General features: G+C 39.8%; 1 protein-coding gene across 6 annotated transcripts in view; it reads right to left on the bottom strand.

Moving 5' to 3' along the window:
- Window positions 1–12205: 12205 nt before the first annotated feature.
- gria1a (glutamate receptor, ionotropic, AMPA 1a) overlaps window positions 12206–18706 on the bottom strand; it is a 55874-nt gene continuing 49373 nt past the window's right edge. For 2 of the 6 annotated variants that reach the window (XM_058063609.2, XM_058063608.2), the window contains exons 15-16: window positions 18557–18691; window positions 12206–15438 (exon numbers count right to left, since the gene is read on the bottom strand). In XM_058063609.2, the coding sequence (XP_057919592.2) occupies window positions 15271–15438; window positions 18557–18691 (303 nt within the window). In that variant the 3' untranslated portion in view covers window positions 12206–15270. Of the gene's footprint in view, window positions 15439–18401; window positions 18692–18706 lie in introns of those variants that run through there. The other 4 variants (XM_058063612.2, XM_058063611.2, XR_009120891.2 and 1 more) reach the window with 3 other exon arrangements.

Here is an 18706-nt window from a genome sequence, read left to right as displayed (position 1 = left end):
TATAAATCCTATTCATGTCACTGCAATTCACAAAGACACTCTTACGCTGTACAGAGTATTTAATGATCTCAAACAGCAATCACAGAACAGCTCATTTATATGTCATGGAAGTACTACCGGTAGACATGTGACAGTTACTAGAACCTTTTAATGCGTTACTGGCACCAATGCATTACACTGCAGTCAAACAAAATTTGTACCGTCTTTCATCCTTGCAGGCAGGCATTAGCTGTAACTGCTAGATAACACAGTGGATACCTGCATATTTTGATCACTGGATTGATAGGCAGCACACTGTGGTAAGCCTGAATTTCACATGGACGTCAACATGCTTGAGGTCGTGCTGTTTATCTGCAGTGAATCAGCTTCATATCTTCACCTTTACTCACATAACAAAAACCAACCGTTCACCGTTGCCCACTGTTGCCAAGTATTTAGTAAGAAAAGTAGCTGCCGGCTCCGAAAAGTTTATAGATGATGTAATCATCCTCATATCATGAAAATACTGTAGGAAAAAAAGCACAACTTCAGAGGAGAGACAAAAACTGAGTGAAAACACTTCAAAATAAAATAATATTTTATCTTAGGCAGCACCTCTTAAAGTTCTCTCATTACATGTTGGCTATTGTATGTTGGCTATTCATTCACACAAATAACAGTTTATTATGTGTTTCTTCCGACTAAATGTTGTTTGTGAGTAGCACACTCTTCTGGTGAATATTTATAACAGCAACTAAGCTTCGCAATAAATATAGGCAATTAATTGTCGATGAAAATATGTCATCCGAGGAGGTTGGAATGTCTCCAGATCTAGTGTCAAAATCCCAAATTGGTAACCATGCACATACCTAATAAATGCTTAAATATATACTAATATACAGTATTGCCCCGCCACTTCGGGCTTCAAATTTCATGGCATCAGGATCGTTTATTTTTTCAAAAACCAATTCATAAATTATGTTGTTTTGTGGTTGAATATGGCCTATTATTAGGGTTTTTAAAAAGCATATTTAAGCAAGCAAACGTTATGTTTTTGTCTATATTAAGCATTTTCAAGTATGTAAGTGGCCAAAGGAACTTAAATACAAATATAAGGCATTCAAAGACTTGTGATGACATGTAGTATTCTAGGGCTGTAACCCTCACCAAGTCAAAACTAGATTCTGAATCCCCCCCGACAACACATTTATGTCTCAATTTGCTTTTTCTATTGTCGACAATAAGGTAATATAAGTGTACAGGTGACTATAGGGCTGTTACTTCATGTCCAGAAGGCTCTAATACTGTTAAAAAACATTTGGAGGGTCGTAAATAGGTTTTTTATTCACATATAAGGAATCCTACTTTGTGGAAATGTACTTGGAAATGCAACCGATTAACTGCGATACATGAGGGATTACTGTACATGTAAATCAATACTGTTTTGTACTAATGTACAACCCCCAAGATATGGTGGGATGCACACGTGTTACCCAACATGCCTTGTGGGATATATTATGTGTTCTACATGTGTTATTTGTCTCATTTCTCCTGTTGGTTATTGCTGGTGTTTCATGTTGTGTACATATGGGTGTAAATTTAAAGCTTATTCATTTAGAGTCCTTAAAGCAAGTCAGTGCTACGCACAGTAGCAGCTGGACGAAACAGCAAAGCCCAGGCTTTATCAGCGTGTCAAAAATAGACATTTTATGGCCGTTTCAATTACTCCCTGGCTTTCGCCATTCACTACCGGTTATCCCTGCGACAAATGGGGTTCTGTAAAACAATTGACATTGTCTTCAAAGACAGACATAAGACATTTAAATTTAAATAAATCAAAATTTGGAATGATAGTAGTAATATTGTATAGTGGTCACTGATAGGCCTTTCTGAGACGTGACTGGCGATGTGTGGTGTGCCCCCTTCCTAACACGTTTAATGACACTTCTAACCATTTCTGTTTGGTTTTTGACTGTTCCTCCATCTCCAAACCAAGAGTTTCTCTGAATAATGTTTGTCCCTCCTTGTTAACTTTTTCAATGTTGTTATAAATAAAACCTTTCAAAGCTCATTTGGCATCACTCTAATTTTACACATCACTGTTTTTTTTTAATTTTTGGTATGTGGTCATTAAAGTGGCATCTCTAGCCAAATTAAATTGCAAGATCTTTTTCAATGCAGGCCTAACATCGCCATGGAAACACGTATAATTGCTGAGAGAACTGAAGTGCTGCAGCTGTAGAAGAGTAAAAAGAAGGTGTGTGATATAATTTCCTGTGGCTGGGGAGTAAAATTATCATGATTGTAGGGCGCTGCTGACGACTGATTGGATCATATACAGAATGATTGATGAAACACTGATTGCTGTAGGAACAGTCAGCTTATTTAAAATCCCAAACCGAGTCTCCCAGGTTTCTTTTTTTCCTTAGAATATAGTCATTGTACATTTTACTTTACATTACTCATGACATTTTATGCATTCCCAAATGTTCCAGAAAACCTGGCCTATTTATTTGATCAACACAACAAATGAATACAAATGACATATATTTCCACCAGGGGGCGCTCTGCAGCTATGGAAGGAAAGTAATGTGTCGCACATTGAATAATAGGTGACGACGTGTCACTTTTTTTTTCAGCCAACAGAAAGCACTACAAAGCAATAATAGAAAAGTCTTAGGATGCTTAAGTGAGTGACAGGCGAAAGGAGCCTGTGACTAGGTATGCATGAACCATACTTGCAGAGCAGCACACATGTTGCAGCCAACATTGCTGACATAAAAAGACATCAAAAAGAGGTTTCACTGACTTCAGTGCAACGTCTACATCAAAGAGCATTCCAGTTGAATAAGGCCACAGACTCCTCTTTACTAAATTGATCCATAGCTGCTGCAGACTCCCTGCTTGAGTATGACAAAGATGACAGGGGTTTTGTAGGAGTAATCACAAAGGGGGCACTGACTCTTGATTGTGTGTGTATTGTTGCACTCACTCACTTTGCTCACCGAGGCAGTTCAAAAACAATGAAAAAATGATGTCCAGAGGCAGGACAGTAAATTCCTGCACATTCATGATTTAGCTTTCAGAGATTTTTGTTTTTAAAAAGTTCATTTTATGATTGAAATAATTCATTTTCTTGTCTTTCAAAAAAAAGACGAGTGGAAGAGTGAGGTTCCAGGGAGAAGAGACACAGAAGGTGGACAATTTTAAGTATTTGGGGTGAACAGCTCAGAACAATAGAAATAGTGAAAAGGAGGTGAAGAAGCGTGATGAAAAAATGAAAGGAAAGGTATACAAAACTGTGGTGAGACCAGCCATGTTGTTTGGTCAGTGACACTGAGGAAAAGACAGGAAGCAGAACTGGAGGCAGCAGAGATGAGGATGCTGAGGTTCACATTGGGAGTGACCAGGATGGATAGGATCGGGAACAAATCCATCAGAGGGACATTACATGTTAGAGGCCTTGGAGATAAAGTCAGACAGGCCAGACCAAGATGGTTGGGACATGTCCAGAGGTGAGATAGTGAATATATTGGTAGAAGGATGCTGCGTTTAGAGCTGCCATGTAGGAGGCGTAGAGGAAGACCAAAGAGGAGGTTTCTGGATGTAGTGAAGGAGGGTAGTTGGTGTGAGAGAGACCGATGTAGAAGACAGGGGTTGGGTGGAGGAGATTGATTTGCTGTGGTGACCCTGAAAGTGAACTAAGAAGAAGTTCGGCAGTCTTTGAACACATCATAAATGCAAAAGTGAGACTTCACCATGACTCAGATTCCATCTGTTCATTGAACATGTTAAATTGTCATTCCTGAGCGGTCAGCGCTTTAAAATATAGTTTAAAATGTGTTAGTGTGTGAGGTATAATGAAGAGATTCAGGTAATGGTCCTGGAGCTGAATCCCATCAAAAAATTACAACTGTCACTCTAATTGCAAATGTTGATTGGAAATCAGAGTAGAAAGTCATTGTTACATTATCAGGCGGGTTTGAAGCAGAAGCGAGTCATGTGTCATAAATAAGACATTTTTATGAGCATATAAATTACTCAGTAACTTTGCCATTTGCTGATAGTCCTGGAATGTAACCCCATCAAGAATTTGGGATCTACTGTATTTTGGAAGTGGACCAGGTTTAAATTTCAAAAAAATTAATTCATTTTTTTCCAACAATAGTCCTGAAAAGCAATGTTTGTGAATATTGAATAATTATTCTTCGGAATTATGGAACACCCCTCAGGGGTCGGTCTCCTGAAATAGCATGTTCACTGTGTAGTATCAAACGGCAACACTGCATTTGAAGAAAAAAAAAAAAACCCTGCAACTCTTGTTGTCATGGAAACACATCATGGCCCGCCATTGCTGAATGTCAAGAGTGGTTTCATAAATTAGAAAATTCACAAACTTTGAAGTGAGAAACATGTTTTCCCCTCTTCCAGCACCAAATGCAACATGCAGCGGTTTAATTGCTGAAGATACAAAAGGTGGAGGAAGAAGAAGATGACGCAGAGCTAAGGCGGAGGTTTGTTTACTTTCAGCTTTCTTTGGTGGATGAGTCCTGACACTGATAAACCTTGCTTGTTTGTCTCATTGTATAATCCTTCAGTGGGAAACTTGGATGACAGTGTGAGGAGTTAGTCAAAGCTCACAGTTGGTAAGTGGAAGCTCCCAAAATTGAATGAAACTCAAATGGTCTCCATCATGAAACCTTAATTGACTGTAGAGGCAATGCCATACAATTATAATGAATTCTCTCAATGGAAGGACAACAGTGACAAGCACCTTCCAGCTCACGCACGCCCCTCCTCTCAAGATGAGTAGAGTACTGCGAGCACCTACCAAATGACATTTCTCTGTATTTAATTGTCTGATTAGCAAGAACAATGATGTCACGCATTAAAGACATTACACGGGCTGTAGTAAATCATCCATCCATCCATCCATTTCTATACTGGTTATCCTCATTAGGGTCGCAGGGTATGCTGGAGTACCTACATACAAAACATATGACAACATGTGACATATTAAGGCATATTTGTTGCAGTTCTAAATTGCACATCAGCGGCCTTTATATTCGGAAGCTCCACCATATACTGATGTGAAGACAACAGAAAAAATGTAGAATTGCAGAATTAGATGCTGACATTTCTTTCTTCTGATGCTAAGTCTTCTTTTCCCACACAAATATGATTTCTGAGGATCATAAAGGAATGTTCTATGATTGACAGGCTGATTTGTGATGGCGGCGTATCTCCTTGCCCCCACGACAAAATAAGTCACTATACAGCAACATTGGCACAGGCTGAGTGGGCTAAAGGGATTAGAAAATAAACAAGTCTGTCCTTTTCTATCCTGGTAGAGGGGAGAAAAAAAATATGACAAACAAATGTAGCGGATCAGGATTGCCTGCTGAGAGATGGAGTGAAGGGGAAACGGAAAGCAGTGGGGCGCTGCAGGAGACATGATGTCACGCAACCGGCTCACTGCATCGTAGAGTAACCGACTGGCTGTGGGTCTTCTTTCTCCCGGTGCTCACACTTGTATAAATAACTAGAATAAATCCAGTGGAAATTTATAATGGGCCTGCTACCTGTTGCTAACGTCTGGCCAAACATTTAACACCAACTTGGTGGCTTAGAGTCTTTTTCTTTTAAAATTTTAACTAGTTTATCTCTAAATTCATGAACAAACTCCAGAATTATATTTTGTCTCTATGAGGATAGAGTATTGCATTTCTTATTTACTTATCACTTTTCCAAATATCATTAACTGTAATGGTTGTTTGACTTTCCACAGAATCCAAAATACCCCTAAAATGCTTGACATTTCACCCAGAAAACTTTATTAAATTGTTTGTATGCTTGACATTTATCCTGCAACATGCTGCCACCATCAGCCTCATAATATGTACGTATATTCTGTACAGTAGATGGATGAAAGTATGGATATATGCCTTGTAATGAATTCATATATCAATCAGGGCTTTACGGCTCTCAAATCCAATTTCTTCAGTCCACAGTCCCACAATTTTGTGGGATTCCAACAGGACCAAGTCTTTCTCATTTGAGAAATGTGCACCTTCAGGTCGATACAGTGTAATCAGCCTTGTTAATCGCCATCTTGTGATTTTACCCATGAAATGTTAAGTTCCTGCTGTCATTGCAGAGTATAATGCACCCCAGGAGGCTGTGTGATTTAAGTTGTTGCACAGCAAATTTTCGTCTCCTAGATAAGGTAGTGTTTGGATTGAAGCCCCAGAGCCCAAAGCACTTTATAGCTCAATTCCTTATTACAACAAATCCTATAACAGAAAAACAACATGAGGGAAAGAAAAAGAATCAGTGCACACTGGGACTTAATTCTATTTTTTATGTTTGGTTGTCACGGGGCTGGAAAAGTCGTCCTTGGGTACGATGACATCAGTAATCTGTTCACTATTCAAATCACTGTGTGACAATGGCTTGTTCGAAGACACAGTGTTTTTTTAACACTGATGTGTGCACCTCACTCACACTCACAATCAAGGACTAGTCACAAAAATCTCAAAAAAAAAAAAATCTCTTCTGTGCTGGTTAGCGTGTGTACCTACTCTATAGGAAACCACAACTCTATACAAACGGCCGAAAAATGAGCTTAATAGGTCTCCTTTAAATGGTGATAACTGCTGGTAACTTGTTTACGCAAAAATATAACCATTGGTCAACACACAGTGCACACACACACATTGACACACCCACCCTCAAAAGATTTACATTTGCAACATGTAGCATAGGATTTGGGAACATATGAGAGGAGGACAGCAGAAAAGACAGATTGCATGAATAATTTAGGACTGAAGTGAGAGGCCTCATAGGCCTCTGAATCACCACCAATGACAGCTGTCTGCTCCGCTCTCATCTTTTTAACACATATATTTTTTTCCACCATAAATTATATGGGGGGTGCAGGCACAGGGGGGTGTAACTGGGCTCCACCGATTTCTCAAAGGATACCTTGACAAAGTTTGGGACAAGGTTGGATGCCAACCGTTGTTTGCTGCCTTTGTTTTGAAGTCCTGTTTTGATGCCAGTGTTGTCTTGAGAAGAATAATGCTGGCTGGAGGAAAGGAGGAAACGTGGATGTAGCTCTCTCTGTGTGGGGTTTGCATCTTCTCCCATGGCTGGGATTCAATGAGTTCATGACAAACAGGTAAAACCGTGTGCACTTTGAAGTGAGTACAAAGCAGCTGCACATTATGGCAAACAGGAAACAGAATGCCAAAATAAGAGTACAAAACAGCAAACGTCGAATGAAAGCCAAAACCAAAGTCCAACTGGTCATGCTGAGCAGCATAACATAACGCACTAGTTATGCAAGGGCAGACTAATACATCTTCCTTTAATATGTTCAAAATCACACAATCATTTTGGCAGTTTTTTTTCCCTATAATGTTTATTACAAGCAGCATTTTCCAAATTGTAAGTGTGGATTTGTGAAATGCATCCAAATGAATCACATTAAAGAAGCATAATGTGGTCATTACACTACATTAGTTTGAGGGAAGATCTGCTGCCTGCATCGTTATCAGTTGATATCAATATTGGTAATGAAGATATCTCTTGTCACATTATTCTTTACTACAAACTTAATCAACAGCATGCTGGCTGCAGGCAAGTAGTGCAATCCATTTTTTAAGTTACAATCCAACAGTCGACTACACACAAATGTTCAATGAAACAATGAACTGATGATTATGCCCATCCCTATCTGATACAAAATATTATTAATCATTACAACAACATTTTGCCTTGAGCATTTGGGGGTACGCTACGTTTAATTTGAATTAGGGAGGGATGTGGCAAAAGACAATCAAGTGCAGACATTCTAAATCCCACAAGATTTGCTTTAATCTCCATGTCTTTTTTGTTTAATATTGACTTTTTTTATTAGCAAGGATTAAAAAGGCACCAAACATAGTTCAGTGATTAGCCCAGCATTCCATTCCTGTCACGTACTGATGGATCGGCAGGTGGACCTACTGTAATCTGCATTTTCAAGCTGGCCCTTGTCGCTTTTCAAAGAGTAAGTTGAACGTTTATGAGAGTTGGTGGCCTGTGATTGTGTTTTAATGAAAGAATGACTGTGGTGGGGAGATAAGGCACCCATTTCAGGCTGAGAAGTCCTCGGTGGGATTAGAATAATCATCAAAAAACGCCCTGTCTTTAAAAAAAAAAAAAATCACAATAGGCCACGGCTGCTCCTGTGATCCTTCCCTCTTCTCGCGATCATCCCTCCATCCACCATCGAGCTAATTGACATTCAGGTTTGATGGTCCATTGCTTGCACAGAAATGTGACATTTCCTCTCATCACTTTGCAGCGAGCCAAATGTGTCGTTTTGCAGATTAGAGAGGGATGCTGAGGAAACGTGAACATGGGGGTAGTGTGGAGAGAACATGTCGGAGATGTGACAAAGTGAGGGGGCACTGGCAGAGACAGAAATAAATAGGCAGCTCGAGATGCATAATGAGGCATCTAATAAATACATTAATGCAAACGGATGTTAATGAGACATTCACATATACAGCCAGCCTTGATTTTAGCGTCTTGTTTTTATTTATATGCTTGAAAATCAACCGAGTTGCATTTGGAAAATCAGCAAGCAAATTAGAACTTCAAATCAAGGTGCCAGACAATGCCAAATGGTAATGTGGCATTAAGACGTGATGGACTAAACAATGCAATGTGCACCAAGTCTGGAGAAATTCATATCCAAATCACAGCTAGTACCCACTACATGCTGACACATCGCACTCTAAATGCACACACACCCTATTTCCCACAAAAAGAGCATCTGTGCACAATGTATGACTAAATAATTCCATTTTTATTTGATGCAACTTTTTAAGTCACGTCTGCAACGGTGAAGGGAAATTATTTCTGAAATCTGATTGGTTGGTTCCATGTGACATAGGCCAGCACTCCTGATTCTGAAGGCCCCGGGCAAATAACATTGGATGACACATACACTACAAGCCAAAATAATGTAATACACACATACACTACCGGAAGCAGTACAGCCAAGAGATACATTATGAAATGAATGTAATAAACTGCAATTATTAATTCATTCACTGTCTATGCTGCTTAATCCTCACTAGGGTTGCAGCGGTTCGCTCTAGACTGGTGACCAGTCAATCGCAAGGCACAATTTAATACAATTTACAGTTTAAATTAATACAATTTTGTGAAACCAATACTAGGATTAGGACGTGAATACATACATATATGTTGGTGTTTCTGATAGTATTGAGGCCAGCAGAGAACTAGACTAGACACTATTGGTGTTGAGTCATTTTGAGGGAACAGAAAATGTACACTATTATACAAGCTGTACACTGACTACTTTATAGTGTATCAAAGAGTCATTTCTTAAGTGTTGTCTCATGAAAATATATAATAAAATATTTGTACAAATGTAAAGGGTGTACTCACTTCTGCGAGGTACTGCATACAGTAGCCGATATCAGAGTATATAGTATAGTACATACTTTACAGTATTGCATCATTATAATGATCAAATAAAAAATATAATAATTCAAGTTTCAGTTGAAAAAAATGTTTGCGTTGGACCTCCACAAGAGAGATTTTATAACTTCCATGCGTGCTTATATATACTTTTCCTGATCTAATCTCACTGTGCACCCACATGGTGAATTGTGATTTGTTTTTAATAAAATTGTTCCGTTAGCTCAACGTGTGTGACAGAGAGCCAAATAGAAAGCAGTGATGTATTTCAAGGTGCTGAAGTGATTAATATTGACACCGGTGGCAAACTAGTCCCACAAACAGGCACAATTACACACACTGAAACACAAATATATAGTCTTGGACCCTCTAAACAATTATCAAGCACCAAAAAAATAGCTGCGATAAAGTCACAAAACCCTGCAAGTCACATTGACGTGTGAGCATTAACACTGCCTTATTTGAGTCTCTTTAAATGCCGTTTAAATCAGATTGGCTAATGTTGATGTGTGTGTTTATGTGACAGAGGAAGAGAGGGAGGAAATGATGGAGAGAGTGAGAGTTAGCTTGTGGCCTCCCTCTTCAGGGAGAGGGGATTATGTTTCTCTGCTTGTCATGTGTTCTGACATTCAGAATGTTATTAAACTTCAATAGGCTGAGCTCAGGGTTCACTGATTACTCGAACTGTGGCTGAATCCATTATTCAGCTTTTACTTCACACACGTTTGGCCAAATCACAATCGCACCTGCATGCTTTATGCACTAATGCATACACCTAGAGTACACTCACACGTGCATGCACACTTTTCCATACTGTATATTACATAAACCAGATGTTCTCCATTCTCTGTCATTGCATCTGTGAAAAATGTCGGATAATGCGCCTGTTTTGGTAGGTTTGATTTGTGTGCCTGATAAATATGCATATCCAGCTTTCAGGAATGAGAAAGCTGAATGTCTTATAAATGTTTCTTTTGTGATTGTCTTTGAACCGAAAAAAAACAAAGGCTATTGCCTGCGATTTACTGGCGACTAATCCAGGGTGCACCCCACCGCTCGCTTGAAATCAGCTGGGATAGGCTCCAGCATACTCCAGCGACCCAAGTGAGGATAAGCAGCATTGAAGATGGATGGATGCTGAAAAGGCTATTGCCTACAAACTGTCCTCCAACCTACAATTCCAACCTTACAGAGTGACATACTAGTATACATGTATTACAGTAAAAATGAAATTTCCCACAGTAGAGGGTATTTCCCGCTGCATACTTTTTGGCCCATCCACAAGGTTGGCTGCTACGTGCAGGGAAGCTCTCTAACTTTGATCACTGTTGAAAGTGGCCCTGCTCCATAATCCCCTCATCTATCATTCTGTCTGAGGTGATGTGGGCTGCCATACATCTCTCCTCCACTCCCTCTCCTCCTTCTTTCTGTCTCTAGCGCTTGTTTACAACCTCCATCCATCTTCCCCTCAAGGCGTCACATGCCTCCCACCTCCAAGATGGACAGATAGGAGACAGACGAGGGACATTTCAGGCCACTGAAACACATCGAAGGTTGCAGCAATACAACTTTTCTGTTTAAAAAAAAAAAAAACAAGGACAGCACATCTATAAAAAATGTGCCGTCCTAAGATGAACTGTCTAGTCCAGACATTTCTGGGGTCATCGTCAAAGACGTGGAGGGTCCAGAATGGATAATTACTCATCATAACCTCATACGCTTTCATTGACTCAGCAATATAACTGTATTACTGGTTATAAATCAGCAGTCAATAGTGAAGACTGCACATCTTGATGAGTGTATTGACCACTGAGGTACGGAAGCAGTATTTAAAATGTGCTGCCTCCAGTAACAATGTCCACCTGCACTGTGTAGTTGGTAATTTATAGCCATTTAGCATCCAAAGAGTGTCTTGCTCAAGGACATTCCGGCATGTGGAGTGAAAGAGTTTCTGTGTTGTGGGCCGTCATTGCATAGTTGGTTAAAAGGGAAAAAGAGGGGAAACTTGTTGCATGTCCCACATCTTCCCACCCAGGCTCCACGGACTGGAGAGGTCACCAAGGTGTGGTCCTGTGTTCTCCAGAAACCGAAGGTTGCCAGAGATGCCAATCAAGCAGAGTGACAGACAGAACAACATGGCAGAAGGTATGTAATTAACATGTTGGCGTTCATACATTTTGGATTGATCTCTGTGACATGACAATGTTGGGAGCTCATACAGGTCGGCTCATACTCCAAAGTATGAGTTATCAGGAGGAACCCAGTCTTCAGTTGGTTATTGATTTTGGTTTTCCTTGATTATTAATTATATTGTCATCCATGAAGATTTTCAACCAAGATGGGATGTGTGATTGAAGCGTTTCCCAATCGTGTGATGAGTGATGTCGATACTTATCTGTCAGTGTTTTTATACATGAAAATGATTCAAAAATGTAAATATATGAAGGTAGTGTGAAATCAAATGTTGGCTTGACTCAGTCATCTTTATCACAGTGATGAGGACCATTAAATCCAACTTTTTCCCCCCCACAGCTTCAAGCTATTGCAGGTCTTCCCATTTTTTTTCACGTCAGACAGAATGCCAGAGATTAGTTTTTGGATCACTGCACTCCTTTCAGAGCCAGACAGCGCATCACCCTTCTTTGCAGCTAATATCTGACATTCTATCCCATTTGCTGAAGGCGCGAAGTGTAATATACTACCAGGGCTACTACAAAAAACACAAATGTACATGAACAAACACACATCGTTTATTCCTTTATTCTGTTACAAAAGCGTGATGACTTCCTTCCAGAACACTTTGGTTAGAAAAAAATATTTCTCAAAAAAATTCACCTCCTTTGAACACTTTTATTAACTGATGTTTTGATTTTTAAATTCTTATACACCTTTTTTTTTTTTTTTTAGTAAAAAACAAACAGAAAAAGAACGATAAACCTTTCTTGTGATGAAACTATGATTAGATTCCAAGACGGATATATTCAAATGGTGTTAAAATACTAGCACTTAAAAATACAAACAGAAAATCATTGTTAAACCTGAACAATAAAATGAAAAAAAAAACCAAACTGGATCTGAACATTAGTTTCTACAGATAATTCCACATGGCATATGTTTTTTTTACACCATTCAAAGTGTAAAACACCAGCAACCCAATCTCTTCTATGTACAAACACTGAGCCTTTTTTTTAATTTCTATTTTTTATATAAATCTGTAATGGCATATAAAACATCTCTCTGAAGGCGAAGCCTCCTCTGAGGAGCACTGCGCTGTGTCCTAATTAATAAACCAGCACAAGAAGACGCAGAGATGGGAGGGAGAAAAGTAGTCACGCAGTTCAGGTACACTGATGCATGTTTGCAAACAAACGTTTGAGAGAGGAAGTCCTTTGTATATACATAAGAAGTGGTGATATGTACGATTTGGGTAAACACTGGATGCCTATTTCTCCATTTTAAAAATATGTATTCAATTTGGTACCATGTTTGTAAAGCAGAAAATGAAGGTGACAACAATGCACGTCTCATAGAGGAGGAAGGGATGGTCAAATGTGGGCGGTACTTTAAACGTGACAGCTGACATCCAAGAACACACCCAGCAACAACCTTCCTCTGACCTTCAGGTAAAATCACAGCTTTAGGTATGAACAATGTGCAATGTACAATGTATTCCAGGGCTTGTACGCTGATAAATGACTGTAATTTCATGTTTTCATGTACCAGCCTTCTGCTTTCATCTACTTTGTCTGTTTCCTGACATTCCACTGGAGGAACTGTTCAAGTGGAGCGAGGACATGCGATAAGGTAAGTGGAAAATGGCGAAATGAATTAAAAAAAAAAAAAGGAACATTGTCTGAATTGCTTCTACCTGTGATACACTGCAAATAAATTGTCACCTGCCTGGACAATTTCTACCTATAGACATGGACAACATTGTGTTTCTTGATGTTTGTATCATAATGAGGCCCCATAAAATACAAAAAAAAGAATACTATAAATGTGACTAAAAATCCAACATTTTTTTGTGGGTAATATAATAATAAAAACGTCTAATTATATTTCATGTTATCTGTAGGGGTGTAACGATTCATCTACTACATTGATGTATATTGATGTATGATCCAATTACATTGATCCGTCTTTGGCAAGGAATAGGTTTCCTTATGAAAAAAAAAACAACAGGACTTCATGAAAGGTCACCTGCACTATCCAGTATCCAGGTATTTTATTCACAGTCACACTAGTTGAATTTTTGGCTACTGAATTGATTTAAAATCACTTAATCATTTTGGTACATATCGTTCTAACTGAACAACTATCATCCTTGAATCAAATCAGGAACCACGAATCATGACCCAAGTCGAATCGTTATTAAAACGAATCGTTACACCCCTAGCTAATTGAAATTTAAAGACTTACTTTTATTAATAAGTGAATTGCATTTAAAAATTCAAGAAAAATTTGAATTTTTAACAATAAAATCCCAGTAAAAATACCCCCCCCCCCCAAAAAAAAAATCACATTAGTCATGAAATAAATTAGTGCAATCCTAAATTTGGAAGAAATATTTTTAAAATTAGATTGCCTAATATTTATTGGAATGTTTACTACAATGACAATTTCTGTAATGGTATTGGAATTATTTGAAAGTGGGCCACCTGCAATGTGCAAAGGAAATTATGTGTGACTAGCGGCACTTCCCATTTCATCAAAAGTGAACACAGCACAAAAGACATCACAGAATCGATAAGAGCAACGGATTTAACAATATTTCCAGCAACCTTTTCTCCTGGTTCTTTCTGGAGCCAATCTCTGTTATTTGATGTGTACCTGTACTGCTAATAGATTTCAGAGTATAGCAGTGGGTATGCTGGGAATGTCATAGCAGCAGAATACAGTGTAAGGTCACTCATATTTTGCGCCAGTGTGCCTTCTCTGTCATCACACACATTGTTTAAAAAACAACAACAACAGAGTGTGTCCCCATACAAATAATGGTGCTATGGCACAAAGACAAGGCATGATGTGTTACATGAAGTGTAGCAGCAATGCATGTTTTCTTCTGGCCTGGCCAAGCACTGCGGCTTCAGACAGCCTTTAATGGAGAGTGAATCAACTCAACCACACTTTTCACATTATACAGCAGTGCAAACCATACCGATACCTGGCTATGCTACACAGAGCACTTGGTCCTCCCAAAGTGTAAAAGAGTGAAACGTGTGCAGGCATGGCTCCAAAAGTAACAAACCAAAACATTAAATGAAATCATCATAGCAAGTGTTTGTCCTCATCACATCTGTGCAAAGTCACCATCAGCCACCAGAAAGCATCTAGGTAGTACAAGGTCAGCAGTAGAGGTGAAAATATTGCACACACAAACAAACAACTCCATCCAAATGGCACAACGCAGGCGTCACACTTAAGGTTGAAGTTCTTTTCTTTTTGCGCCACAGAAATGAACACTGTAAAAAATGGAAAATCACACCCAGTTTCTTTATTGCAGCACACTTCCCTTCTTCTCTCTCCTTTTTTTTTTTTTTACATTGCAAATATCCACGTATTAAAAAAAATGTCATGAGTCTCTTTCACTTGTAAGGAGTTTGTTTGAAGAGTGCATTTTGGCAGTAAGTTAAATCTCGTTCCAGTCGGGCACAGCCAGAATAGATGGGTCAAATCACATAGCCATGACTTTTTTCATTTTTTTTTTTCGGGGAGGTCATCAGAGTCTTGTACTCTTCCTGTCCCACCCTACTTACTTCCTGCCCTCCCCTTCCCCAAAACCGAGTGATGTGATCACATGCCAGAGGCACCCAGTCCCATGCTGGCGGTGTGGCTCATGCACGGCAGCGTCTGAATGGTTTTGGGGAAGTCGTGGGTGAGGAGGCGTCCATTCTCTCCTCCGCTCCCGTTACCGCTCATTCTGGTCAGGGTGGAACAGCGCATGGCGTCGTTGATGGATTGCTGTTGGGTGATAAGACATATTCCAATTAGACTGCAGACTGGAGAAATGACATCACACAGGCAAGTAGTTACTGTACTTTGAGCGTAATTCTTACATTTTGAGCAGGGTATTTTGCACTTTATATCACTGATATGAGTGGATGTTGCTATGTAAGCGCCAATGAATTACACTGCAAAACGTGGAATCTAAGCAAGATTAATAAACGGATATATCAAGCTAAAAAAATAACTTTTTACCATCATTCACTGGTTGAAATAATGTCGGAATGAGCATTTTAAAAATGTTTCAAGAGCTCAATTAAATTGTTACTTTAAAAAATCTTGTCAACACAACAGGTATGACTTAAGGTAAGCAAATTGGTCTAACAAAGTAAGAAAATACATCAGTTTAGTATTTTTCCCTTGAATTCAGAAAATGTAATCGTGCTGAAATTGCCGTTTCTGCAGTGGCAGGACATTTCCGAGTCACAGGCTTCTGGTATGTGTCAGTCAATCATGGCCCTGAGTCTCCTGAATCAGAATTCTTTATCATCTCAAGACATAAATTGGACAACTGTATGTTTCCAACTGGGTGAGAAGAATTTGGGGAACTAATTTGGAAACATAAGCCTCCTCTGTGATGTCAAAATCGGAGAAGCAATTCTCATAGACCTCATCCACATTTCCTTAATTTCCTGTCTCATGCAGATCCTTTTGACCTCATGGCTTGATTTTGAGTCTGATCGTCAGCTGTGAGGCCTTGATGTTGGAATCATATCCTGTCAGCTGAATTGACTGAATGCAAGCGTAGAACTGAAGGGAGTTGGAATGTTAAACCACCTTGCTTGCTGATGTGAATCGAAGTCCAGGAGCAGCAGAGAAAGGCGTAGTACGAGGCGAGCTAAAGCTTCATTCATTGGGTTAATTACTACATTAGGAGGTGTCCTGCAGTAACAACCACAAGCTTCGAATGTGGCTTAATGCTGTCTGTGATGGCCGGCGATTTAAGAGCTGATTAATTCTGGACAAAGGTACCAAGATCTGTCGGAACCGCCGGGTGTTGCACGGCAACGCAGGAATCACTCTAATTGGAACGGCGTTGTTGTTGCTTTCAAGCCAAACAGCATAAAGGCACCGCGGCTTAAAGGGCTTCTTGCCAATCTCATCAGCATACTGATCAGGTGGCCCTTTGTACACTGATTAAAACAGAGAGAAACGACTCCCATGAAGAAGATCCCTCCTCGTTTAGATCCTGCTGTGCATTTTCTGCTGTTTACAAGAAGGAAATAGGGTATTTTCATGTCGGAGGAACGGATCAGAGGTGTGTAAGGTGACTGATATCGTCATTGAATGAAGGCGAAACCTTCAGCCTGATGGGGAAAATAAATATTGCAACAAATGCAATAAGTTAGAAGGTTCTATGCTAAAGCAGTGATGGAACACAGGTCTGCTTTATGGTATACAGATAAAGGATGTTCACCACAATGGGCCCTGAATTGCGAGACAAGAGCAGAAGGAGCAGGGGACACATTTATTCAGAGCGACAGAGGTAGACAGATGCACCACTGTAATTTAAATTGCCTTTTTACCTGTCTTAAGCTTCTGTATGTTGTGTGTGTGCGCATGCGTGGACTCACCGCGCACTTAATTAGGTACACCTCCATCGAATGACATCCAATACAAGACCTGTATCACAAACTACTATCCATCGTACTAAGAGGCTTTAGTAAATTATTCAGTAAATTGCTTAATAACATTTTATTATATTATATTTATTATGCAATAATATAAAATAATACACACTTAAATGTTTGTGCCCTCTGGGTCATTTTCATTGGCTGGCCTCTCCTGGGAAGATTCACTATTGTTCCATGTTTTCACCATTTGTGGATAATGGCTCTCACTGTGGTTTGCTGGAGTCCCAAAGCTGTAGAAATGGCTTTATAACCTGATGTTTTTTTCCAGGAGGGGCAACAGGACTAATCAGTTTTTCACACAGGGCCATCTCGGTTTGGATTCTTTTTCTCCCTTAATCATAAAAAGTTTCATTTAAAAAGTGCATTTTGTGTTGTCATTGACTGATAGTTCAATTAGTTTGACCTGAAACATTTAATTGTGACAAAGAGAAATCGGAAACACTTTTCCACACCACTGTATCTGTGGAGTAGTGCAGCATAGACCAAGGAATAATGGATACAATTTTGGTGTCTTACCAGGATTTGTGTCAATTCTGTTTTGCTAGGCAGTGTCCTTCTCACTGGATTGTCATTGTCATTTTGATACAGCTCTTGAATTTGATCTCATTAGTTTGTAAAGGTGTACCTTAAAGTTTACCCTAAAGGGATAAGTGATTGCGTCACTTCAGACCTTGGCTGGATTTGCACTACTTGGTTCAAGTGCCACCATTTGCATTTGTAGAGGTAGTTTAAAGACAGAGAGAGAGAGAGAGAGAAAACAGTGGAATCTGATATCTTCAGATCTGAATCAGGCCTCTTCCAGTGTGAATAAAAGCTCATATCTACGAATGTTACGGTTCAATTAACTGACACACTCTGATACAAACTGTCAATATGAACCAATATGAACTGTCAACAACTCAACCACCCGTGGTAAAGATGATTTCTTTCAGTATCTGTATTTGTTGTAAATACAGTGTAAATCCAGCCAGAGAAGGTACTCTGAGTTTATGTGCTGTAAAGTAAAGGAATTCTGGACATATTTGGAACGATTGTATGCTTTGATGCTAAAACTTAAACAGATGTAAGGGCAATTTGAAATTACGTGATTGAGGACATCTGCAGGCCATCGGTAACAAGAAGACTTAGCGAGGGAGCGGCAGAAGGAGAAAGAGGTACAGGAGAGCATTTGCACTGCGGTGGAAGCCGTGAAAGGCCCTACTGTGGTCACGGTTAGATGGGCGGGAGATGAGGAGGCGGATGACATCATCATCATCATCATCATGGCTTAATCACAGCGTTTCCTACCCCGTGGCTGTGCTCTGCCCTTATATCTTAACAGTGTTGTTGGCGTACAGGCCGTAGCTCTGCAGCTCTGTGTAGGGGGCGCTAGCACCACTGTCTAAGGCTGAGCAGTGAAAGGCCTGAGCAGCTGAGGCAGCAGCGGCTCGAGCGGTCGACACCTTCATTCGACGTGATTCGGTCCTGGACTTGTAGCAGAACTCCACCAGTGCCACCAGCATGGCCAGGCCCAGGCCGCCGATCAGGATGTAGAAGACTCCGGCCACGTTGCTGAGGCTCAGAGCGCTTGTCTTGTCCTGGATGGAGCGAGA

Source organism: Doryrhamphus excisus, linkage group LG22, assembly GCF_037039965.1.
Source record: "Doryrhamphus excisus strain RoL-2023G ecotype Guam linkage group LG22, RoL_Dexc_Guam_v1.1, whole genome shotgun sequence".
Lineage (NCBI taxonomy): Eukaryota > Metazoa > Chordata > Actinopteri > Syngnathiformes > Syngnathidae > Doryrhamphus > Doryrhamphus excisus.
The sequence above is the reverse complement of the archived record's forward strand: the minus strand, read 5'-3'. Positions and strand labels throughout refer to the sequence as shown.